The 26,389-nt window shown below is 37.1% G+C and overlaps 1 protein-coding gene across 3 annotated transcripts; it reads left to right on the top strand.

The window, feature by feature from the left end:
- Positions 1 to 111: 111 nt before the first annotated feature.
- Positions 112 to 24,067, top strand: LOC136832176 (glycerol-3-phosphate phosphatase). 3 transcript variants are annotated; one of them, XR_010851105.1, is made up of 7 exons: positions 112 to 331; positions 2,813 to 2,973; positions 6,661 to 6,798; positions 11,855 to 12,068; positions 13,611 to 13,816; positions 19,137 to 19,278; positions 19,408 to 24,067. XR_010851105.1 is itself a non-coding variant. In XM_067092927.1 (6 exons), the coding sequence occupies exons 1-6, from the start codon at positions 247 to 249 to the stop codon at positions 19,598 to 19,600; spliced, it is 933 nt and encodes a 310-aa protein (XP_066949028.1). In that variant the 5' UTR covers positions 112 to 246; the 3' UTR covers positions 19,601 to 24,067. The 3 variants fall into 3 exon arrangements, 2 of the variants coding, with proteins under 2 accessions (XP_066949028.1, XP_066949029.1); XM_067092927.1 differs by lacking the exon at positions 13,611 to 13,816; XM_067092928.1 differs by lacking the exons at positions 112 to 331; positions 13,611 to 13,816 and adding an exon at positions 548 to 632.
- Positions 24,068 to 26,389: the final 2,322 nt, after the last annotated feature.

Raw genomic sequence — 26,389 nt, 5'->3', positions numbered from 1 at the left:
CAACATTTCGAAATAACTGACATGATTGCAAAGTTATATTTATATTAAGAGCATCAAACGTAATCTAATGTTACGTCAAAATACAGATAAGCCGAAGCCCGAATTGCTTCTGAACGTCAACAGAATCTCAGGCATTATGCAATGTACCGATGTAATACTTATCACTGACAGCCGACGGGTCGTTTGAAGATCAAACTACACTTTAAGCATATTCGCAGAAATAACTGGGCAGTAAAGGTTATTACAATGGCAAAACTTCCAAAGCGGATTGACAGAGAGTGTTTGAAGAAATTCCTTGATAGTTTTGATAATGTTCTAACAGACTGTGATGGTAAGATATCTCAGATTGGTTGCCTAACCTTCCCTCTAAACTTTGCATCTGTAATTTCACGAAGAAACCTGGCTTCGTTTAAAATCATATCCTTGGCATTGTTAGAATTGTTTATGCTCTAATTCAAACTACAGTATATAATTAATAAGATCACTGGCTGGTTCAGTGCTTAGATTGGTACTTCTATTTACTAACCATTCACACAGTTAGCCTAAGACTGCCTCTGAGTTTGAGGGATTATGGTGTCCAATCACTGAATGGCTGAAAGTGCTCAAGTGCTTGGCTTTATAGCCCCGATTTGGTATGATTGATGATTGGAGGGTGGATGGGTAGAACTAAGTAGTAGCTCCGCGGCGGCGGTTTCCTTCTAACTTGACTTTTTCGACAGTTTTTTGGTTCCTAATTATGGATTTACCTTCAATTTTTGTTGCACGAATGTAATTAACCTGCAATTAACCCCTGAAGTCCATCCAACAAGGGGTTTCCATACGTGATCTTCACGCGACAGAGCACCAGTATGTCTGTTTCGAATGGTTCATATCCCGTCCGGCAAGTGCAATGACTTGTTAACGTACGGGTACTGCTCCCCCCCAGGCCAGTACCAAACATGGCGAAGGGACATTCTATTTGGCCAACAACAAAAAATGCACCATCAGTATCAGAAGCCCTAAAAGTGTAGAAAAAACCAGTTTCCAAGGTAAAAAAAGGCACGGAGCTATTACTTAGAATTACCAGTGGATAATCAACATACCAGTTTTCAGCCCTCTAGCCTCAGTAGTTTTTAAGATAGTGGGAGCTGTGTGAAACTAACCCATGTAGTATTGTTAATGTTCATGCCCAACATAAGGCTATTTTCATGTACTAGGCATTTTTAGAATAAATTACAAGCCAACAGTACAATTAATTCAACAGTTTTTTCTTTCTGTAGACGGAAAATGTTCTCCACTTTCTTCCATCTTTTGTACCATCTTCATGAATGTCCATCTAGTCTAGGCCTTAAACATAGTATACAATTTCTCCTTGATTTTTATGTTCTGCTACTTCCATATCTACTACTTGTTTTACTACGCCAGCTTCTCTTATCCTCTTCTCATTGCAAGCTCAAACCACCTCAGTCTTGTAATTCTCCCTTTATTTTCCAGCCTTAGGACACCAAATCTCTCAGCATCTCCTCATTTGTAATACAATCCAACCACTACATTTCAGCCATTGCCTAGCATTCTGGGGTCACATCTGTTCAAAATCTCCTCCATTTTTTCCTTTGTAAGAGTTTGTTGGCTGGGTAGAACGGTGTCCTCATTATACTCACCATACCTTAAATGTTTGCTCTGTGTACTGCCTTTTCAATTCCAGCATCAGTATCCAGTGTTTCCGTAAGGTAACAAAAATAATCTACCTTTTCTAGGGAATATCCTCTGATTTTGCTGTTAGCAACCAATCATCTGAATATAGAAGCTCCCAAGTACTTCCCTTTTCAACTCTTTTGTTGTTTCTATTATTCTGGGATTCTTTGCACTTTTTCTTGAAAGTGACTGACCATGAGAAGTCCTCAGTTCTAGTCAAGACAAACTGTAATACAAACTCATTTTACAAATATAGAGGGTATTATAACATGCTTTTTATCACGTGTTGTGTGGGCTGGTGATTCAGTCATGAGCAAAGTTCAAACTATCTCAAGCTTTCAAATCTCACTACATTTTCTAGTCTTTTTGCCATTTGTAATGTGATCTTCCTACCACATTCCAGCCATTGAATTCTAGCATCTATTCAAAATCTCCTCCATCTTTTTTATATGTAAAATCCCATGTCTGGTGAGTAGAGTGGTGCCCTCATAGCCAAGATGTTTGATTTGAATAGTATTAGGATACTCTTTCTTTGTGAGTAAGCTACCAACATCTTTACTCTTCGTTCAGCCTGTTGCTATTTTTTTCAGCATCCTTTTCAATTCCAGCATCAAAATCCCCAAGGTAATAGAACTAATGTACCACTTCCTGGGCATCTTTCATCACAACACAGCCCTGCTCTCTATCCCTGTCTTCTCTGTTTACGCATCTTAAATATTTCCACCGATGATAAATTAATATCTTCCTTGATATTTTGCAGTCCCAATAATTTTTTGACACCATCTGTTACATTTGATTGAATTCAGAACAGTGCACTTACTCTTTATTTTCTTTCTCACCACAATAAACTTTGTTTTTCTTTTACAGTTTTGCTTCCCTCAGTATTCTATTCCATTCTTCTATCTATATATTTCTAAGACCTTCCTCTGATTCTGCAGTTAACAAGACTTAAGTGCATAGCCTATATAATAGCTCCCAGATGCCTCCCTTCCATAGCAGTTTTGTTACTTCCTCCATTATTCATGATTTCATTGCTCTTCCTTTACAATACTATTAGAGATGAAATGTAATAAAACTTACTTTTTAAATACAAAAGGTGCATTGCTTAAAGAAGCTATAACCTGCTCTTTTTTTCCAGGTGTTTTGTGGGCTGGTGATATGATCATTGGACAAGCTCACGAGGCTCTAAACAAGCTTCGAGCCCTTGGGAAAAAAGTATTTTATGTTACAAATAACTCTACCAAATCTCGAGAGGAATATGTGGAAAAGTGCAGAGGTCTGGGATTTGTTGCAGAGAAGGTAATTTTTAAGTAGCATCTGTATCAGCCAGTTAGGCATGTACATGTAGAAGAATTCTTAAAAGCAGTTATTCAGCACATACAAATTCTCTAAAGTAATTATCATTCTGCATAAAATATTTCTGTAAAGTAATTGTCATTCAGTATAAAGTAATTCTGTAAAGTAATTGTCGCTAGTATTAGAAATGAGATGTGCTTCATTTTTTTAAACAGGTAAATTGATACCCAAAAAGAATGCTACAGTACTCTTTGGATTAACAAGACTACACTTCATCAAAGCAGTGTCTTATTTTCTGCTTATTGGTGAAAAACTATTCAGAATTGAAATTTGAATTACCAGCTCTGAGAGAGAGAGAGAGAGAGAGAGAGAGAGAGAGAGAGAGAGAGAGAGAGAGAGAGAGAGAGAGAGAGAATGACTGCAGTTGGGCAGTTTGTTTTAGATCTATGGAGTAAATAGTCTTTTTATTCAATTTGCACTTGTATGCATTGTATGCACTGCACAGCCACACCACAAATTGTAGTCCATGTGGATCATTTTAGTTTTCTGTAAAAGAAAACTATTGTGCCGACTCTGTCTGTCCATCCGCACTTTTTCTGTCCACCCTCAGATTTTAAAAACTACTGAAGCTAGAGGGCAGCAAATTGGCATGTTCATCATTGACCCTCCAATCATCAAACATACCAAATTGCAGCCCCCTAGCCTCAGTATTCATTTTATTTAAAGTTAAAGTTAGCCATAATCGTGCATCTGGCAATGATATAGGGTAGGCCAGCACCGGGCCATGGTTAAAGTTTCATGGGCTGCGGCTCCTACAGCATTATACTGAGGCCACCGAAAGATAGATCTATTTTCGGTGGTCTTGATTATACACTGTACAGAAAACTTGATTGTACCAAAGAAACTTTGGCACATTTTTTACTGTTTGTTTCGTAGTTAAGTTTATTTTTTGGCACAATATTCACAGAAAATGTAATTGTATACTTTTTGTCCGGGAACAAAAGTGAACCAGTTATGACTTGCAATAAATATGTTTGAACTTGATTGATGATATAAATGTCTGTGCATCTACTCTGCTAGACTTTACTCATCTGTCTTTGCTGAGCCCCTCCCTGCAGCTCATTGTGTCAAAACTGACTCTGTTGCTGTTCCAGGATCGATAACCTTGTCTTCCCACTTCTTAAGTGAATCTGATTTGCATACCAGTAAGTTAACAAAGTTTTTGTCTGGTTTTGTACTATCATCCTTTCTAGTTTAGTTTCAGAAAGAGCTTATGACCAGCTTTTATTTTGACACGTTTACTGGGTTTTTTTCCTGGCACCATTAGTCAGCCAGGCTTTAACTTAGTCCCTAGGTATATGACTGTTTTGTTGTCTGATCTTGAGATAGCAAGTAGGCTGTTGGTTGGGCAGAGTTATTCACTGTGCTTGGTTATGTGTATCAAATAGCAGTTACTGAAGATGTCTTTAATGGCTGTTACCCCAGGGATACCCCAGGGATATAAGGTGATTTCCTTTTGGAATTATTATAATTGCTACAGTGATACAAACATCTCTTTTACAGCATGTACACTGGAGGGAGGAAAGAAGACTGATGATAACCAAAAAGAGATGCTTTTTGTTACTAGATTTCAGGAGGGTGTTATTTAACCTTTTAGCTGTCACCCATAGTAAACGATTTCTTGGTCCCTTGTTAAAAGCATGCTTGTTAAATACAGAATGTCAGCAAACAGTAGTACAGACACCACCTTACTTACAAACGAGTTATGTTCTGGACGGCCATTTGTATGTTGAATTGTATGTAAGTTGGTTACTGTACGCATCATGCCTATTTTAGTACAGTATGATATGAAGCCAATACAGTACGATATGTTTTTTCCTCCTAAAACATAATACACAGTACAGTCAACCCCCAGTATTTGCGGGGGATGCGTAATACTAGCCCCCGCGTATAGCTAAAATCCACGAATGCTTAAAACCCCTTTAAAAATGCTTATAACTATCAATTTTGATAGTGCAAAACACCAAAAACCCTGAAAATGTTTATTCATAAATATTTTAATAGACTGATCACAAAAGTTAATTTTTAGTCAAGGAAACAATAAGAAAATACATTAATTTGTGAATATTTTTCTATGAAAAATACTGCGAATAGGCGAATTTTCCAAGAATAAGGTGTATATATGTTCCACAGAGAAATCCGCAAATGGCTGAAGCTGCGAAAAAAGGACCGCTAATAGGCAGGGGTCCACTGTACTGTGGCAGGCATTTTAAAATAAGCTCAGTTTTCTCATAGTTGGCAGGCAGTCCCCGATTAACGGCGGGCTCGGTTAACGGCGATATGGTTTTACAGTGCTTGTCTAGCTACGAAAATCAGCAATTTTCAGCTCCAAAAATTGCTGATTTCTGCTTTTTGGCACTGATAATTGGGTATTGGCACTGATACATACCTAACAGAGGCGTTGGTAACTGAAAATTGGAGCTTTCTGGCACCGATAAGCCCTGAAAATCGCCAAAAAAATGCCGAAAATCACCAATTTTCAGTTATCATCACACCCTCAGAACGGAACCCCCACTGATAACGGGGGACTGCCTGTAAAATATTAGTTATTTGTTTTACGTATATATTTTATTGGTAGATCTTTAAGGGATGATTTTCATGGAATATGTTATTGAGGATGCTGTAATGCATTATTATTAAATAAACAGGTTTTTTGTATATTGGATTAATGAATTGTTTTGTATGAAATGTCATTTGTTTTATCATTTAATTACATATAAAGAAATCAAATTAAATTATGAAAAGGGAACATAATGAATCAGCAGAAGATCACTTTAGAAAATATTTGAAGAGTAAGAAACTGGGAAACAGCCTCTTGGACTAATCACAAGAGTTATTATTTACTTCTGATATTTTAGTCAACTATTAATAAAGAATTAGAGGAGTTAAAAATTTATTAATTACATAGCTGAGATCCATGTATCATTTAATTGATTTTGCTCTACAGTACATCTCTAATCTCACCATTCTTGAGAGAAACACCATCATTAATATTGCTTGTACAGAATATTTGTTGACCAAAATAGGCCACTTAATATTCCACCAATATTGTAAACAGACAGTACCTTCACCCTTCAGTTACCGAGAGTACACTAAGTAATATGAACTGAAACTGTGATAAATGAAAAATAGCCCATTGCCCCTAGAACCACCTCTGGACATCAGGGGTTGGCTGACACATCCCAAATGTACATTTATGTCTACCTGGGATATTTCTTCTTTGCATTAAGCACTTGATATATTAAGTAGAAATAAGCTTAGATGATTTTGTGAAAGTCTAAAGTACAGCTGAATGTATGAAAGTAACAGGACTGTATCACTAGGACATTCAACTGCAGTGCGAACAGCACCATGTTGGGGGCATATCTACAAACTGACAGCTGCAGACAAAAAAATTGCTGGACCTTGAGAGTTTCTGAATCATGGAATTACAGATGAAAGAAGTTCATCCAGCAGATTATAGATGTGCTGAACAATGGCAGCTGCCATACCACAGAATTCTAAATTAAAGAGGTTCAACCTGTATTTTAATTTTTTTTTTTTAACTCAGTTTTGCATGATCTACAGTATATTGTGACATTTTATTTTTAATTACTCATACTGATATTAATAGTTGAATTAATCTTGCAGGAAGACATAATTAGTTCCTCCTTTGTGACAGCTCAGTACTTGAGCCAGCTGAAATTTAACAAGAAAGTATATGTTATTGGAACGAGTGGAATTACAAAAGAGTTGGATGAAGTTGGAATATCTTACACAGGAGCTGAGGTAAGATAAAATGCTATACAGTATGATAGAAGCTGTTTTAGAGAGAGGGTAACCCAGTTTGGCAAATTTGATGTAGCATGCTTTAGTACAGTATTAAGTTTTGCTACAACAAAGTACAGGCAGTCCCTGGTTACTGGTGATCCTGTTTTACGGCGCTTGTCTAGCGACGACGATAACTGGATTTTCATCGCTGATATGCACTGATCTCTGGTTATCGGTGCTGATCCCCAGTTATCAGTGCTGATAACTGGATATCGGCACCAATAACTGGGGATCTGCACTGTTATTGCCAATTTTCGGTTATCATTACGCCGCCAAGAACAGAACCCCCGCCGATAACCAGGGACCACCTATACAGGTCGACCATTACTAATCCAGCATCATTGGTCCCTGCAGGGTGCCAGATTAGTGATTTTGCTGGATTACAGTGTGGTTAGGTTAGGATATACTTAACCCAACAGTTTACCACCTCATAATACCTTTAAAATACCCCATAAATCAGTGCATGTTGGTTAATAAGGAAAAAAGAAATATTAAATGAAAATCAAGTGAAATTTTAATGAAGCACAGGAAAAATAAATGGTATAAGTAGGTGTTGAGTTGCAATGGGGTTAGGTTCTTGCATGCATTTCATATGTTGAATTTTGGTGGAAATCAGTTTACAATTCAATTTACAATTCATATTGTGCTGTAGACTAGACTCTTAGTATGTTGTTTTCAAGAAATGTATTATTAACCTTCAGTGTTATTGTAATCATCAATTTCCCATTCCACCTTGTAATATCACGGAAACCTATGTAACTTACCCCGTGTTTACATTTACTTATCTATTTATACAGTACAGAGGAGAATATTTTATCAATGTTGCTATTATATTTCATTTTGCTAATTAATTACAGTATCCACTTCATCTCAATGTTTTGTAACTCGCCCCACATTTACATCTACATTTCATATGTTTCGATGGTAAGCCAGTGGAAACTGCACCCAAAATAAAATCAGTTTAACCTTATATTAGTTGATTCTGATGAATATCGCACCATAATAATTCTGTACACTTTTGGAAAGTACTTTACTATTACATACTGATCTCTAGTTGATCTCAACCAATTTCCATTTCGTCATATGATGTTTACATGTTGTCTGGAGCACATGCGTTTGATGATGTTTACTTTTTCATATTTACTCTGGAGTTTTTTTTTTAAGTTTATTCTAAGAATGGTTATTAAGAATGATTATTAATTCTTAGTTTTTGCTTGGGAAATGTTACAGTCTTTATGTTTTTTCTTTATTAATTAATCATAACTATCAATGAACTTTCTTGCTGCCTCTCCTGTTACTCGAACGTTATGCAAACTGAATCTCCTTTTGAAAGTTTTGAACCATCTAGTACTTGCAGTGAATTATTTTTGATAGTCATCACCTGCACATTCCTTACAGGTCTGAAACAGACTACTAGCCTTTGCCTAGATGGTAATGAGGCTTAATGGTGTTCTTCTTTTAATGTAGTCTATCCTTACCATTAATAACTTCCAATTCATGGATTGTCCCTTGCCTTTGTTTTGTAATTACAGTAGAGTACACTGAAACAAAACCTTTTCACAGCTTCACATATGCATTCTCGATCCTGAAGAATTGTTAATACTGTTGAACGTGGAAGTTCTAGGTCATGTGCTATTGTACTTATTCTTTTTCCTCCACCATACTGATTAATCACATTCAGTTTTAATTTCAGGTTGATGCTCTTTCTTGCCTTTTTGGCTGGACAAATTGTTGATGATGAAAGTGTCCCTTTTGTCAGCATATTGTGTCTTAATAAAATCTTTTTAAACAGTAAATGAAGTGCAATTGACAGCTATTGTTCTCGGGACTGATGCTAACATGAGACAGTGTTGAGGGAGAAATGAAAGCAGATGTGTGCATTTACATGCATGTTAGGTGGACCACAAACTATCAAACATGTTTGATCATACATTGGTACAGACTGCAGCTGGTTTACAAATAAAAGTCAGTATGCGTCAGATATCTTTAGAGTAAACTTTTTAAATGGAAGAGTATTAACTGTTTATGCAGCAAGTAATGCAAACAAACAGTAGTGGCAGGTTGGTGCAGTGACCCAGGAGCTTTGAAGTTATGCTAGCCAAAATTAGCGCTGGATTATTGATGGTCCACCATTACAAGTTATTTCTGTGTTTTCAAGGAATCATTGCACAAGTGATTTATAAAACACAAAATTAGGAATCAAAACAGTTTTTACTGTACTAGCTTGGCTGCTGTTGCTTGTACATTTATTAATCTCTCTGTGTCCTCTGAAATGGTGGCATTGGACATGCTCTGAATGGGATCTTGGACGGCAAACTTTAAATGGGGTCTAACTATGTTGTTCATTGGAAAAGGTTACTTTCATTTTCTTTTATAGTAGCAAATTTATCTTAGTACAGTATTTTCTGGGCTTTCTTTTCAACTTCTATACATTGCTTAGAAAGTTGTAAGTCACTGCAGTTATCAAGTCCCAGATTTTTTCTTGATGACAACTCTGTTTTCTTGACAAGTAGGTCATACTAGGTATTCTTATGCCAGGTATACATAAGACTACAGTTATTCAAGTTGAATGCTATTTACCAGTTTTCTTACCTCTCATTTATTTTCTCCATCGTGCAGCTGTTTTATTATTGTATTGTTATCATCACTGACACTAATTTCTTCTTACACAAATACAAACCTTTGGTCTTTACATAGGATTTAGCTTGCAAACATGAGCTGGAATGGCCGTTTAACTTTCAAACAAGGTCGTTAACTACTGACAGTAGGAAGCCATGCCCACTCAGCTGTCTGCACTCCACTTTGCTTTGTGGCTGCCATCTTGTACAGATATTGTCTTGTGCTCTCTGCCCGGCTACTGTTTGCTTTCTTTCTTTCTCTTTTATTTCAATTACAGTATATGTTGTTTGATTGTTTTCTATATTTTAGTCAATATGCAAACCCTTAGAATCTGTGCCAGATTCGAGTCCTTTTTGATCCCCTGCTTAGAGGACTCTGTTGGTGGTGATCGAGAGGATATACTACTTTGTCCAGTTAGGTTGCTGTGGTACTACTGTAAGAGGACTCGGCATCTCAGGCCTAAGTGTCAATGACTCTTCGTTAGTACTGGCTCGACCAGGAAAGAGATGTCCAAGAACACGATCTCCTTTGGCTTTGTGAGACGATCAAGCGGTCATATTCTTTGTCTGACGAGGTAAACAGGAGTATGATCTGGGCAAGAGCTCACGAGGTTAGGGGATCAACCCGTCCCCCGCATTCCGGAAGAACCTGTAGGTTTTACAGGTATTACGAGGGGGGGGTGTCCCGCCAAACCACATTCACGTCTTTTTACCTTTGGGACATTGCCCACAGGTCCATGGACACGTTTTCCTTGGGTCCTGTGGTGGCTGCTTAATAAGTTGTGTAGCTCACCCAGCCTCTTAAAGGACAGGTACCATCTTGCTTAAGGTGAACGGTAAGCGAGAGAGGATGTGTGTGAGTGACTGGTTTCCTCCCTTTTCTCCTTTATCTCTCTCTCTTGTAGGGCAGAGAGGCAGGTAGCGAGCTGTCACATGCTGGACAGGAGTGTCATGCAGTTGACTGTAGATAACTGAGTATCCTGTCTTCCATCTTTTGTAGATGCAGGACCACCCCCCTATCTAGCAAGGGGAGAGAGGGGTTGACAATAAAACAGACTTGTTGGTTTCTATTAGCACTTTTATTGTCTCTGACATTGTGGGTTCATCCAAGCTTTTTTTGAAATAATGACACAAACTCATTATTTCAACCCCAGAAGTCTGGTACTTAGTTGAACATCCCATATGTTCACCATGCTGGAGGTATGGGATTCCTTCCTCAGCTGTTCCTGACCAAGAAGGGATTGCTGGGTAGGTAGAACTTCCAGTTGAGTCAGAGATTTACCCAGACTCCACCCTCCAATGGCTAAGTCTCCTGTCTAAAGACCGAAGGTTTATACTTGTGTGGGAACAAATAGCAAATTTTAAAGTACAGTAATTTGTATTTTTCCTAACATACAAACCTGCCCACCTCAGCCACCCCTCATTCTGGTACCTGGGCCAAAAGGCAAAGAGGAGTGCAGACCGACAAGTGAGCGGGGCTTCCCCCCTACCATTGGTAGTTAATGACCCTGTTTGAAAGTTAAACGGCCATTCCAGCTCGTGTTCGCTAGCTAAATCCTATGTAGAGACCTTTAGGTTCGTGTGTTTAGAAAAATACAAATTACTCTAAAATTTGTTATTTTTGTGTTATTAGCTAACTTACATATTTTCATGGTTAGCCTTAAGGTCAAGTCATTTTTATAGATAGTGAAGAGTAAAAAGCCAAGCATGAAGCCCTCAGGCACACTACTTGTGACTTTTTGTTGAGAGGATCCCTTGATGACAACTTCATTTTCTGTTATTCAACATGCCTTTTATCCAATCTCTTACTTTATCTATGATGCACAGACCCCCTTACTTTTGCCACTGTTATGTTATTTGGCACCTTCTGGAAATGCAGATTAGTATATCTGTTGCTTTACTTTATCACATGTCCTAAACTTGTCACTGAACAAGTCTTAATAGGATGGTTAAGCATGACATTGAAGTAACAAAGATTACACTTTCACTTATTCCCCTCCCCCGAGAAGTGAAGAGTGCTGAATATGATTGGAAGTGCAAAAAATATGAGGATAATGATTGAAAACTGCTAAAATATCTGAGCAAGAATCTGCAGACATTCTGATAGAGCTGTGGCCAATGCTACAGACTTATGAACAGTGGTTTGGCTAGTTGGTTTCTACTAATCGGTCCAGATGGCACATGCACAAACAATCACTCTTATGTCTCAAGATTGTGTATCTGGGGATATTATGTCTCAAGATTGTGTATCTGGGGATATTCAAGATATGATTAATGGGGATGTGGTGAAATAAATTCATTTTTTTGTATGTGCAAAATAAATTGTTTTTTAGAAACAAAAATAAATTCTTGAAGTATCATCCATTATTCATGATCTTTTTATCTTTAATCTTCAGCCAGATCCCCTTGTTGAGAACCCTGTCTTTCGTCTGAAAGACACAATTCAGTTAGATCCAGATGTAGCAGCTGTCGTTGTTGGTTTTGATGGTCATTTCAGCTTCCCAAAAATTATGAAAGCTGCCTCTTATCTAGAAAACAAGGACTGTCTTTTCATTGGTACTAACACTGATGAGAGATTTCCCCTAGGGAAGGGTGGCTTAGTCTTTCCTGGTCAGTATTACATTTGTTTGTGTTTGCAATATTTAGATAAGCATATTTTCTAATGAAACTAGACTCAAAATACTTGTAAATGCATAAGGTTTTATAACAAATTTCATACTTGAATACTCTTATTTCTACACATCACATATTCTTTATAAGTACAGGTAGTTAATCACTAATCCAGCATCATTGGGACCAGTAGTGTGCTGGCTTAGTGATTTTGCCAGATCGTAGAGTGGTTTAGTTAGATAATTGCCACGTAAGTGGAAATGAAATACATTAAATAAAGTTTATGTATACCTAATATTGTGAGTTCAGTTTTTGCTGGTAATGTTATGCATATGAAACATCACTCTCTTTTATCAGCTAATGACCATTCTCCCCACATCCCTCAACTCCTCTTGAAAACATCTAATGTTATGCACACCAAGTTGTATAGAGGAAAATTATTTTTTTTTTAGTAATTAAATAAAATTATTTTATTTTTGTATACTGACTTCAGGTGCATTTCAGCAACCAAAGACTAAGAATTTTTTAGTTTTTATTGATTTACATCAGGTGATCTCCCTGTTTACCATTATGTGTCAGAAATACGTATGTAAGCACACCTATATCTCTCTCTCTCTCTCTTTCTCTTTCTCTCTCTCTCATATATGTACTGCAGACACATTTTTTGTAGATTAGTTGTATTATAAGAAACTGCTTTTGAGTTATTGTATTTTTTACTGCAATAACTATGAGTTTTTATTTATTTGTATTATTTTACAGTAGCTGATCTTGCTGTTTACCATTACGTATTGAGAATACATTTTTTTTTTTTGCTCACCTTTCTTGTTTTCTTATTTATGCTGCAGGCATAAGTCAGGAGGAGATGCTTTTAATCCAAATAAAATTATTTAACAGTTATTGTATTTTTGTTATTGATTGCTGGTGCATTTTGACAACCAATAACAAAGTTCTCTTTTTCTTATTTCCATTGTTTTCTGTTAACCAATGTTGCTGGTTACCATTACATATCAAAAATACATAAGTATGCTCTCTCTCTCTCTCTCTCTCTCTCTCTCTCTCTCTCTCTCTCTCTCTCTCTCTCTCTCTCTCTCTCTCTCTCTCTCTCTCTCATTTATGTAGTAGATACTTTTTTTATAATTAGCTAGAAGTCAGAAGAAAATACTTGTAAAAGTCATTGTATTTTTTGTGTTGATTTTGAATACATTTTAACAGTCAACAATTGGAAGTTCTTTCTTTTTCTTTTATTTCCATTGTTGTCAGTCAGCTGATCTTGTTGATGACTGCTATTGAGAATGTGAACTCCTCCATTTCTCTCTCACACACCTTCACTTGCACATAACCTAAACCTCTTCACTAGAACTTGATCTACTGTAGAACTTTTATCATCGTTCACTGCTTTCCTCTTCCACATGTTTCTTTGAATAACTGTTAGAAAAGAAACTAAGTGACTTTTCTTTATTTTTCTTCATGTTATAATTCTCGCAAGCTTCTCACAGAAATGCCGCTGTCAAATTTTTCAGAATTTAACCTTATATTTAACAGACAATGTAAGGTGTTTGAGCGTTACACAAGAAGTATTTCCCATATTAATTGGAGCCCTGGCTTGGGATAACAACGAGATTATAGCAAATGAAGAGAAACTAATGGGGATGGTTTATGTGTGTTTACAAAAACACCAAAAGTGTTTATGCAACAGTGATGCCATCAGTGTTTATGCAGCAAGTAGCACTACCAAACATTAATGACAGGTTGGTGCAATGACCTAGGAAATCTAAAATTTTACTAACCAGAATTAGTGTTGAGTTTAGTGATTAACTACCTGTAAATCAGTGTCCAAATTAAATATTACACATTATGTATACACCAAAATGTACTAATTATCTTCATTGAATTATCATATGGAGCTGTTATGCAATACCAGATAATGTCAACTGGGAAAATCCTCACTATTAAGTACATCTATTACCCCAGGAAGGAAACCTATCATCCTTCAGTGAGGGTATCAAACACACCATGTATCTGGCAAAGTACTGCACAATGTTATTCACTTTATTGTATTCGATGTTTTTTATTTAATTTTTTAAAATAAATTAGAATGTAATGCAGTACTTGTTCATCCATAAAAGTCTCAATTTGCAATGATGTCAAGGTAACTAATATTTAGGGAAAGTAGCTGTACTTTGCATGAACCAAGTTCCCAGGATGCAATACCATACAATTTACAATATTTTTTTTACTTATGCCTAAATGCCCTGTTAAAGAGAGAAAACTGGTTGCCAGATTGCTGCTAAAAGTAGTAAAATAATGGGTGAAACTACTCCCATCTTAAGTAAGCCATGATTCTCACTTGTCAAATGCTCTTATTTCTAAATTAAATTCAATTTCAGGAGGAAGTTATGTGCATGATAACTTTCCCGTGTATATTTTTTACATCACTTTACTCATCATATTTCCTTCAGGTTATTATGGACCTTTTGTGTCGTCATAATATAGTGGGAAACTAGAATATGTTTGTAGGTGTTGGTGTAACATGTTTCTTATCCAGAAAATGTTTACTACTACAGTATTTAATATTAGCTGCATAATATAGTATTTAACAGTGGTTGCATAGTATATTACTATGTGTATGCATTTCTTTAATAAAATACTTTATTTTTTTTGAAAGGGGTTGAATGTAAAATGGGAAAGATGTAAAGGTAAAAAGCCAAGTTTGGAAAGGAGTCATGTAGGCACTGTAGGAGAGGTGTGGAGATGCTCATTTGCAAAATATAACATAAAATAAGCAATTTTTTATGCCCTAAATATATAAGGGCTAGTGGTGAGAAGCCAAAGGATGAGGCTCAAATAGTGGTAATGGAAAAAAATTGCTGGACTGCTGATAGCAATAGCCCCTCAACTTCAGATGCTTTGCAGATCTGGAGTTCTGGTAAGTAAGAAAGACCCTTTAGTACTGTATATACTACACTTGAACATTCAGACTATCTCACATCTAACACTTACTTCCATATGATTTGTAACCAAAACTAAACTCCACTTTACATCAATCATTCAGTTTAAAGAGATGTATCAACTAAATACATCATGTCTAAAAAATTACCCTGGCAAAAACAGCCAGAAACACTTACAAAAGAAACAAAGAAACTGGGGTAGATTATGAAGAAATTCATGGGTGCAGTGCATTAGAGAGATCATGTTACAGACAATGACACAGTTGAGAGATGTGGTATCCAAAAGCTGGAAAATACCAAGATCTTGAAAAGGTTAAAATGGTTTGAGCAGGCAACAGAAGGGGAAGAGGAGCCTGCAGAAGTAGCAAGACAACAACCCAAAAGTATATGTCTTTCTTCATTTTCCCAGTTGAGAATACAGCTCACATTTCCTTCATTGTCCAGATGGATCTTCACACAAGTACTGCTTGACCCTACAGAGGAACCACAGTGGATCAGTACTAGACAAAGTAGGCCATCCTCTGTAATTAGTGTCACCTAAGGCACTTGCCTCCACTTTCTGTTGCTGCTCCCATCTTAGCTGATATCTTCATATTCTTACAGTTGAAGGGATTCTCAGTTTTCATACGATCTGAAAACAGTGGAAGAGTTTGACATGGTGCTATCCTATCATGACTTGTGGTACTGGCAGCATTGCTTCACTTTCTAATTGTTATATGCTGGAGTCACCTCTCAGAGCTCTCAATCTGAAGTATTTGCTCACGACTTCCAAGAAAGACAATCATCTCTACTAGTTTGACCTCTGAAGTGAAATCTAAACGTAGGTCTGGTGAGTCCTTTTAGGGAAAGCCTATAAGCCCTAAGTTGCCTCAAGGAACTAAATCTGAAGGTGCTGGCATCTGCATGTAGTAGGTGGGAGAGTAAACTGAGTGGATTCTGCTGAAATAATCTATACTACCCTTCTAGATAAGAACATTTAAACAACATCATGTGTACAGTATTTATGCTCTGAAGGATTTCTTGGCCCCTGGTGATAGGACTTTGTCCCTTAATGTTTGTTTCCTCCTGGGCAGCCCATAACTTGTCCCTTAATGCTACATCCATCCATTCTAAAGCTGACAACTCCAAGGACAACACAAACAAGTCCCTATAGTGGACCCCCACCAAAAATGATTTATAAGAGTATCTATGTATACCAGAAAGCTTCTTGATGATGGACATTTTTGTAACTAAATGTTGAAATAGATTTGCAATTTTACAAACCATATCTGAGCAGTTGCAGATACTGAGTGAGGGCTAGATTAGCATCAGGAATATATATCAGTCTGCTGAAAAAGAAGTACAGTACAACCTCTAAAATCTCGCACTCTGTGGTCCAGCAACTCCCATAATCCGGCACTTTTTTCATCATCTGCTGTTAGTTCTTGAGCAGCTATGAGGGCGGTGCCACACATCATTTCAGTTTTGGGATTTTTCAGGTTTTGGAACTAAAGCTTGCTCCATAAATACACAAGAACAGTTTATTTCCAAGGAAAACATTCTGGGAACTCAAAAATATACAGCATACAAAAGAACCATAATTTGTGCATACATGTACTGTATTTGTGTATCATTTGATCTTGCATATCTTGTAAGCATTTCTGGGGAGTATGGAGCAGGCTAGAATTTTCATATGGAGCTAAACTTATCAAATGACAGTGATTATTCATAAGCTTTGTTCTACTTTTGATAACACAGCAAAATACATATGGAATGAGCTAGCAAGACTATGTTTACATAGGGGTTTTTTTAGGGGTGATTTCTGTCATCCAGCATTTTCTGTGGTCCAGTAGTGGCCTAATCCCAAGGGTGCTGGATTAAAGAGGTCAAACTGTACTGGGATATGGGGTAACAAGGCAGAGCCCTTGAATATAGGATGAGACCTGGAAACAATAGAGAATGGACACAAGAAAAAAGTACTAGGAGAAAATGGTTCTGGAGAAAAGGAAGAAAGCAAAGCAGAAAGTGCTATGTACTGAAGTGTCATGAAGTTAAATGAGGTGCAAGAAGAGTCAGAACAGAATATATAAACAGGCTGATGATGCTAACAAACCCATGTATTCAAGGAGTGACTTGGGTGTTAGGGTAGCCCTTGGAATTACTGAAATATCTTTGGATGAATAGAAGGAGAGGAAAATACCTTTTGAAAGGAGGGATGGGTCAATAATATCAGAAGAAGAAAGGCAGTACTTGGAGGGAATTTCTGGGAGGTGGGGTTAATTTGACTGATAGATCAGAAGCTGAAGACTTGAATATACTAATGAATAAATTCTCAGGTTTTCAAAGTGAAATCAGTAATAACGACTCTTAAAGAGATGGAACCACTCCAGAGATGATTTTGGCTGAAAATGAAGTGACATCACATATACTGATTAGTGCAGTGCTGAATATAGAATGAGGAAACAAAGACTGATTATTATGAATTTGAAAGGTACCAAAGAAAGGAACCTAACAGAATGTGATAATCATAGAGTTGTCACACTTATGTTAGTTATGAAAATATCAAGTATACTTATTCTCAGGAGGCTGGAGAAAGATTGGTAAAATGTTGAGAAATGAACACACTGGCTTCGGAAAAGGCAGTATATTTGTGTCAAGGATACTGTGTAGCACTGCATGGAATTTAAAAATCAAATTCTGTTGGCTTTTGTTGATTATAAGGCATTCGACAGCATCCACAGAAAAATGTTATGGAAGGTCTTTTGTTATTATGGTATTCCAGTTAAATAGGTAAAACTAATTTAAGTTATCCGTAAATGGAGTCCATACTGCGGGTGCAAAGTTAATGTTAATACAGTCTACTTAAGTAAATTAGTGGTAAATAATATGTAAAGTGCTAATGGAGAATGTTATATCACATTTCCTGTTTGCCCTCCTCATGGATTTTATGAAAAAGTAGTGAAGGACAGAAGAGAACATTTAGAATGGAGTACCATTAAAAAACTGACAGACCTAGAACACACTGATGATGCTGTTTTAATCAGTTAAACACTACAAGATTTATAAAGGTAGCTTAGTAGAATACGTCACGTATCTAAAGAGTTGGGACTCAAGGTAAGCATCAGGAAACCAAAGTAGTGGGTACAAAGAACAGTATGTACAAAGGGATGAAATAACTGTAGATGGAGAAAGCATTTATGAGGCTGAATATTTAAAAAATTTAGGAACAGTGATATCCAAAAGGCAGGCTGAATTAAATATGGAAATCAAATAGGCTGAAACTGCATACAAAAGTACGATTATACTTTAGTGGACTTTGGTATGATCTGTATCGCTACATGGACATGAATCTTTGTATGATAAGAAACTGTACCTTAAAGATTTTGACAATTTATTAGAGAATAAAGCTTGAAGAAGAGTATTAGGGGACAGATGGCAAGACTGAGTGAAAAATAATACCTTCAGGGAAATTAAGGAAGTCCCACATGTAGGTGAGAGATAGATAAAGGGGAGATGGAGATGGCTTGGACTTGCCCTTAGTGCCAACATAGGGAGAATAGTATGATGTAGGTGTGAGCTGGCCTCCTGTATGCACCAGAGAAATTGGAGTATGACCTACTTGCATGCGAATTATGCAATGGTGGGCTGGAGATTTATGGAGGATAGAGCACAGGAAAAACACAGCATAGAAGTTGATAATGATTATGTAATCACTGGTCTCTAATCAGACAAAATGAAGTTTAGGACTTTAGGAGTCTAGAGCTAAAATTTTCTAGTACTGTAAATATTTGGCCTAAATAAAAATAAGAGGCTTATATTTTTAGTCAATATGTACAAAATTTAGAAGTTTTTATTATCCATACATACAAAACTCTTAATATTTTTTGATAGGGCTCTCCTCCCAAACACTGCTACTGGTGTACCGTATATCTCAAGGTTTCCAGGAATGTGAGCATTTGACAAATGAGTTGGAAGACTACACCCACAGCCTCTAATCAACACTTCATTACTGAGAGCAGCTGAGAGTAACTTGGTGCTTTCGTCTTTAATCTTGCATGTACACTTAGTAAATATACAAGGTTTGCATCTGAGGAACTTGTTAATCTGAATTTTTCATATTTGATTTGAGTTATACCCTTAGGGACTGGATGTCTAGTGAAAGCTGTTGAGACTGTAGCTGAGCGCCCACCTATTATTATGGGGAAACCTTCGGGGTTGATGTTCACAGTTATTAGTACCAAGAATAATCTGGAACCATCACGTACCTTGATGATTGGTGACCGGTAAGTGTAATGTATATCTAAGTTAATTTTTCTTTTCTTTTGACTGGCATACTTGTTAAGATAAAAGCCCTTCAGCTATTAAAGTTTGTGTGTTCAAGTTCATTTCCACAATTTATGTTTTATTTCCAGATGCAACACTGACATACTCTTTGGCAAAAACTGTGGTTTGATTACACTGGTTGTTTTGAGTGGTGTCACTGAGATGGAACACCTTGAGGCTTGGGCTGCAAGTGAGGATGAAGAACAGCACAAGTTGTTGGCCGATTACTACCTTCCAGAAATTGGTGATATTCTTACTTTAATCAATGAAAATTATAACTGAGTAAAATAAAACTGGATTGCTTCATAGATAGGCTAGCCATGTTAGAGCTAAGAAATGGTCTAGATGGTCTGGTTAAACTACCCTTCATTACTAAACTGTTCAATATAGATAATTATTTATAATTTTTATCCCTTTATTTCAAGTCACTTTGGCAATTTTTTGTGGAGTGTTTTAAACAAAATGCTCTCAGTTGAAATTTTTCATTATGCACTATCATAGTTTGGTTGTTACAATGGATCTAATGAATATTACATTGTAGAGTTTGCTGTTTTGTCCATCAGGTAAAGATGGACATTTTTTATCTTCAATATACTCGCTAGTTGAGATGCCATCAATGCCATGGTTTTAATATTTTACTGTTTAGATAAGTACCTTAGCAATTCATCATTGCTAAGGTAATAGAAAAGGTTTTCTGTGCACAATTAGTGCAGTATTATAAATACTGAAATTTGTATGAGAAAACTAGGAAGGGGACATTACAATTGCCAGTAGTCTGCAGATTTCTATGGTGCAAAACTCTGTTTGCATACATCCATATGTGTGGATGTGTGTGAAATTAAGTTGGTGCATTTTTATACTGAATATTTCTGTGTATTAGTATTTTTAATATGTAATATTGCTGAAGATAACAGAATAAGCACTGGAAGGAGGAAATGATAACTGTTGCATTAAAGATGAAATCTGAGGATTAAGATACATAATAGTAAAATACCAAAAGCTTCAAACTTTACATTTTAGATATTAACGACAGGGTAAAGTAGGACGGTGGTAGACTAGATCTTGTAGGAATGCATATTTTACAAAATGAAAACCTGACTACCAATTCTTTTCATGTATTTATTTAATAAGCTAAATGGCTAAAAGTGAGCATTAGTTACTTTCACAGTTCAGGACTGACTTCATCCATCCCAAACTTTTAGTTCTTGTTTTGATGCTTTCTTATGATGCTTCTTAAAAGTTTAACAAGAACATCAGCCATTTCATATATGCATAAATACAAATTTGTTGTTTCCTTTGTTTTTTATAAGTCATTACTTGTATTAATTTATTATCACTTCTGTGTATTCATCTACTATCTGTTTAAAGTTATTTTTTGTAAGCCATGTTGTGAGACTCCTTTTATACATACATCATGGTTGGATGTCATTTTAAACTTCTGCCTGTACAGTATTTATTTTTGTTTTGTAATCTTTGTTTGACCAGCTCTATGACAGTTAAGAATGTTAATTGTTCCTACAAGAACACAAACAGTATGCCTTTCATATATGGAGTATCCTTCCATGCAGGACTGGCTGCTTACAGAACAAGGGTAGTACCCAGGTGGAGATAAGGGAGAGGAGATGTCCAATCTCACCCAACCGATGCTACCTATTGTTCTTCTAGCCACACATTTTTGTTGCATTTGCTCTTTTTACTTGTGTTATGTTTGTGATCTATCCACAAGTGCATACTTATGTTACTAGTGCCTTTTTGTGCCTGTAAGTGCTAATTTGTTTTTGTGCATTTTCTCAGGGCTTGTTAATAGTTCTTTGTCTTGATGCAGAGCAGACAAGACCAATGCCATTGTGAAGGTCATGGTTGACCTTGTAATTGTTTCATGTCACTTATCACAGTAGATCCACATTCACTGTGTATTTCTTGCAGGTGAAAAAGTGCGCTCATGATTCACCCAGCCCTGAATATACTGTGTGACCTTTTCCACAATGGAAACATTACAGGAAGAGGAGGAGGAAGCCTAAGAAGGATACTTCGCCTAGCAGAGACCGTACACTGAGTCCTTTCAGAACATTCTCCTAAATTGCGACCCTCCCCCTTCCCCCCTCTCCCAGCACTTCCTCTTCTGAGGAGACTGAGCTGAGTTTGTGAAGCCAACTACACTTTAACCAGATGAAGAACTGAAACAACTAAAATCCCTACAACAGCTACGAAAGGTATGGCTTTCCATAGGCATTCTGGGTTCACCTTCCCTGTCAACGTTTCTTGGGTCCTTGTCTCTGCAACGTGGCGGACATCAGTATGGTTTCTCCCCTCCCTCCATCCCCACTGCATCTACCTCCCAGGAGATACTCCCAGTGACTGACATGTTGGAGGTTCTTAACCCCCCCCCATCCTGTTCCAGCTCCTTTGCTGACCCCAGACACCTCTCGTGAGAGCAAGAAGGTTACCACTAAGAAACATTGCTGCTCCCCTTCACCACTGTCAGCGTCCTCGTCAGATCGTCAGACTCTACCTGCTGACAGCCAACGATAAAGAAGACAAAGTATTTGTGTAAGAACTTACTCCTTATCACCGCTTCTCTCCCAGGAGGCGAAGCAGATCCAGTCAGTCCCTGTCCAGTGGCCAATGTTCCCAGAGGAGGCACTCGTCATCGGCCCTCCGCTCTGACAGGAGTAGGGCCTCAGGTTCTCGCAGAGACTCCAGGCACCATAGGCATTCCCACTCCTCTCACTGCTCTCGGGGTAGACCCTCCTTGAGGAAGAGTTGCTCTACTGGAGACATTACTGCTGCTTGAGGGGGGTTGTGTTTCGAGCAGCCTCTCCTAGGGGAGTAACAAGACTCCCTCTGCTCCCAGTCCAAAACACAACCCCCCTCCCTGGTTCATGGCAGTTTCACTCCTCTCCCAGGGCACATGGAGACCGATCCCTCCCTGAGAATGCAGATGATTCACTCCTCTGCCTCAGTCCAGTACAGTCACTACCTGACTTACGAATAAGTTACATTCCGGACAGTTGCTCGTATCATGAATTGTTCATAAGTTGTTTTTAAAATGCACTGCATAATCTTTGTTGATGTTTACATTCCCGACTTAACTCAGGAGTCATAGATTATACTATTTTCACTGTATTTTAAAACCAAGCAGTATTATAAAGAATTACTTTGGACATTAGAAAGGTAAAAAGAAGAAAATAAAATTTTGATTCATGCAGCATTCAAAATTTAGTATTTTTTCCATGCTTTGAAAATTATGAACTTGGAGAGAATTTCTACTTGAGGGTTGTTGCCCACAAGTCCTTTGACACCATTTTGTTGGAGCTTGTCTTGGCAGCTGAACAATTAGTGTAACTACTGGAAATCATCCAGGTATCCCATGTATCATTCAAGTGCTTTGGTGAGAGTGTGTGGCTTTTAAGGGAAGAGGTGGTGTGCACACCAAACTGCTCTATCTCTCTTGACTCCATACTCATGACATTCGTGCTAGAGTGCAAGCTAGACCCAAAAGAGTGTGGGTAAGTGGCACTATGAGCCCTTGTTCTACTGGTATAGTATGCTCTTTGATTTCCCCTTTATAACAAGGGGTGGGGAGGCAAGGAGAGCCTTTTCTCTAAACCCAGTGATCACATTTTCCAAAAGAAAGATGGCAGTTGATGATTCTCAACCACCTCAGAGGGGAACCAAGTCCTTTGGAATTAGCCTGAAGTGATTCTGGTTTGTAATGTCCAAAGTGAGGATCGAGGGAAGCACTGCTCCTCTCTTTGGGGCAGTGCCAGCTGAGCACCATTGGTGCAGTGCTGTTTCTTTGGATGGTGATATTGTACTCCGTTCCACCCAGAAAGGTGCTCAGCCATACCTGTGGGCACTGCCTCCCTCATAACTAGTTGAAGGTGTAGTGTTTATATCACCTTGTGAACAAATGCAAAATTTTAATAGTAGTTTATATGTTTCCTAGTCCACTCTGCTTAATTTTTCTCATCAGATTTTCATGCTGAATACAGGCTGGACAAGCAATGGGTAGCGTCGGTTGGATGAGAATGGACATCCCCTTTCCCCCATCTATACCTGGGTACCACTCTTGTTTAGTCAGCAAATGGCTGGTCCTGTGCATGTGCAGAAGGATACTCCATATATGAAACCCTACAGTTTGTATACCTAATAAAAATACAAATTACTTTAAAAGTTTAGTATTCATTATTATTATTATCATTGTAATGATTATTATTATAATTATTTATGGAAAAAATTAAGCTTTTACCACTGATTCTCATTAAAGAACTGACCTCAGTTTCTCTCAGGATAAAGACAGATAAGTGAAATCTCAAGGACACAATAGCAGTGCCTTTTTAGGTAAAGGTATATTTCTATGTAAAAAAGTATACCTTCATCTCTTATATATTCTTTACACTGATCACTTTAAACAGTAATAAGCATAGTACTTAAATCTGTTATCTCAGTAATTACATCATTTGTAATATTCCACTTCAAAGGTCAGAGAAAACATGACCATTTTTTGTTATAAAGGGTACTATGACTATTTATTGTGAATATCTAAATAAAGTACACATATTTAGCTTTAAACAGTCAGGTTACATATGGTACTGTAGTACTATAATTTAAAGGTAAACTTGTCCACGTAAGTCTAGTTATAGTTTATATTGAACTGTTGTACTGTATTATGTTACCAGTTGTGCATGAATCTGAACATCACAATTATTTTTTTTCATGTTGGAGTTGAATAAAAGTGCAATTTTATTGTGATATTCATTTAAGTACAGGTGTGCTATTATAATTTTATGGTCTACAGTTAAAGCCTCAGATTTTACAATCTTATGTACTTTTCATCAGTCTACATGAAAAGAAGTAATGAGATAAGGGGTAACCAGATGGCAACCCAGGATATCAGATGAGACTTAGGTACAATAAAGAATAGACAAAAGCAAAATGTGCATGTAGACATATTTCAGCAAGGGGATGAAGTACACAAAGTAGATCATGTTAATACTCAGGTTTAGATGGTGAAGTTATTTGAAGACCAAAAAGTGATGAGAAATTATTTTTGATAAACAGGCTAATGTTAAAAAAGCCATATATTCAAGGAGTGGCATTGGTGTTAAGGTGCCCCACAGCATTAATGAAATATCAGTGGATAAAAAGAAAATGAGGATAATACCTGTCAAAGAAGGGATGGGTCAAGAATGACATCAGGAGAAGATCAGGAGAAGAAAGAAAATAATGGGTAGAACAATTTTGTGAGGTCCCGAATAAGAGATGAGGGTTGATGATTTGATGGATATATCAGAGAATTACAAATAACTGAACATGCTTATGCATGAGTTCCCAGTTTCTGAAGTGGAATCAATAGTAAACTTAGGAGATGAAAAACACCTGGTTATGGTGGAATTGTAAGAGGTGCAAAAAAAACGAGCAGGTAAAAGAGAACTGCTACTTTATTCAAGATCCAGGCAGTTCATGTGGCGGCAGACTGGCGCCGTGCCGCGACAGACAATGAGAACGAGAGTGACCTGAGGTCGATAATAATTAACAATAATATACAGCGAGCGAGTACACTTTACAACATAAAAACAGACAAAATTCAAATATGGATATAATCTTGATGCCTGTGAACGAAGAAATACAAGATACATAATTGACAACAGGTGAACGAATACATACATAGTTTAAATGATTGAAATCGCGTGACCTGGCACGTTAGGCGTGACCAATTGTATAGGCGAAGAAAATGGGACGCCACCATAGAAAACTTGCTCAGCGGAGACTTAGCGAATAACACGTTCGATGGAGACTCTGCTGACGGCTCTGTAGGTGTCTTTACAAATACTCCCCCCCCTCAGCGGAGACTTAGCGAATGACACGTTCGATGGAGACTCCGCTGACGGCTCTGTAGGTGACTTTACAGAATCACTGCGAAGGACAATATTCACTGTAAATAGGATGACACATGATACCTTTTACATAACTATACTGTTATGCAGAATATGGAATGAAGAAACAAAGTCTATAACTAAGGTACCAAAGATTGATGACCTAACTGGATGTGTTAACATTACTTTTATATTGACTTTAATGAATAAATTCAGTAAGGATATTCCCAGTAGGCTAAACATTGTTTAATATTAAATATAAAATTTAAAAATCCCTTTCTTATGGCTTTTGTTGAGGACAAGAATGCATTTGACAGCCTCCACAGACTAATATTATGGAAGGTCTTGCATCACTATGGCATTCCCATGAAATATGTCAAGCTAATTGAGATTATCCATGAATGAAGTGGAAGAAAAATTAATACCGATGGGATCTTGTCAAACGAATTGCAGTAAACAGTTGGGTGCTACAAGGGGATGTTAGTTCACCTCTGTTGTTTGCCCTATCATAGATTTTATCATGAAAAAAGTGGTTGGAGATAAATAGGAGGTTTAGACTGGAGTAACATTAGAAAGTTTACAGATGTAGCATATGCATATAATATTGTTTTAATCAGCAAAACACCACAAGATTTACAAAGCTTGCTTAATAGAATGCATCATACACCTAGAGATGGGACTCATAATAAATCTGAGAATACAAAATTAAGGAGGACAGAGTTTGCATAAAGGGATGAATTAACATTAGATGGAGAAATGATTACTGACAGTGAAGTTTCATATACTTTTGAACAATGATATCCAGTAAAGGTGAATTTGGAATTTAGTGAGAGACTAAAAAAGGCAAATCAAACTAGGGACTGGCTGGATAAGAGTAAACTCAAATAGATCATACTATCAAACAGATCATACTATAATGTTACAAAAGTAAGATTATACTGTAGTATGATCTGTACTGCTATATGTGCATTAATCATGGTATGATAATGACTTTATTCAAAATATTTTGTCTATTTGAGAATAAATCTTCAAGAAGAATATTAGGATTCATATGGCAGGATAGTTACAAACGATGCCATTAAGGAAATTACAGAGGTTCACATGTTGATAACATAATGATGAAAGGGAGATGGAGTTGACTATGACATCTGTCATACAATTGCTGAAAAAATAGGAAGTAATAGTGTCAGTT

This window comes from Macrobrachium rosenbergii, chromosome 49 (assembly GCF_040412425.1).
Source record: "Macrobrachium rosenbergii isolate ZJJX-2024 chromosome 49, ASM4041242v1, whole genome shotgun sequence".
Lineage (NCBI taxonomy): Eukaryota > Metazoa > Arthropoda > Malacostraca > Decapoda > Palaemonidae > Macrobrachium > Macrobrachium rosenbergii.
Note: the sequence above shows the minus strand (reverse complement) of the source record. Positions and strands in the feature narration are given on the sequence as shown.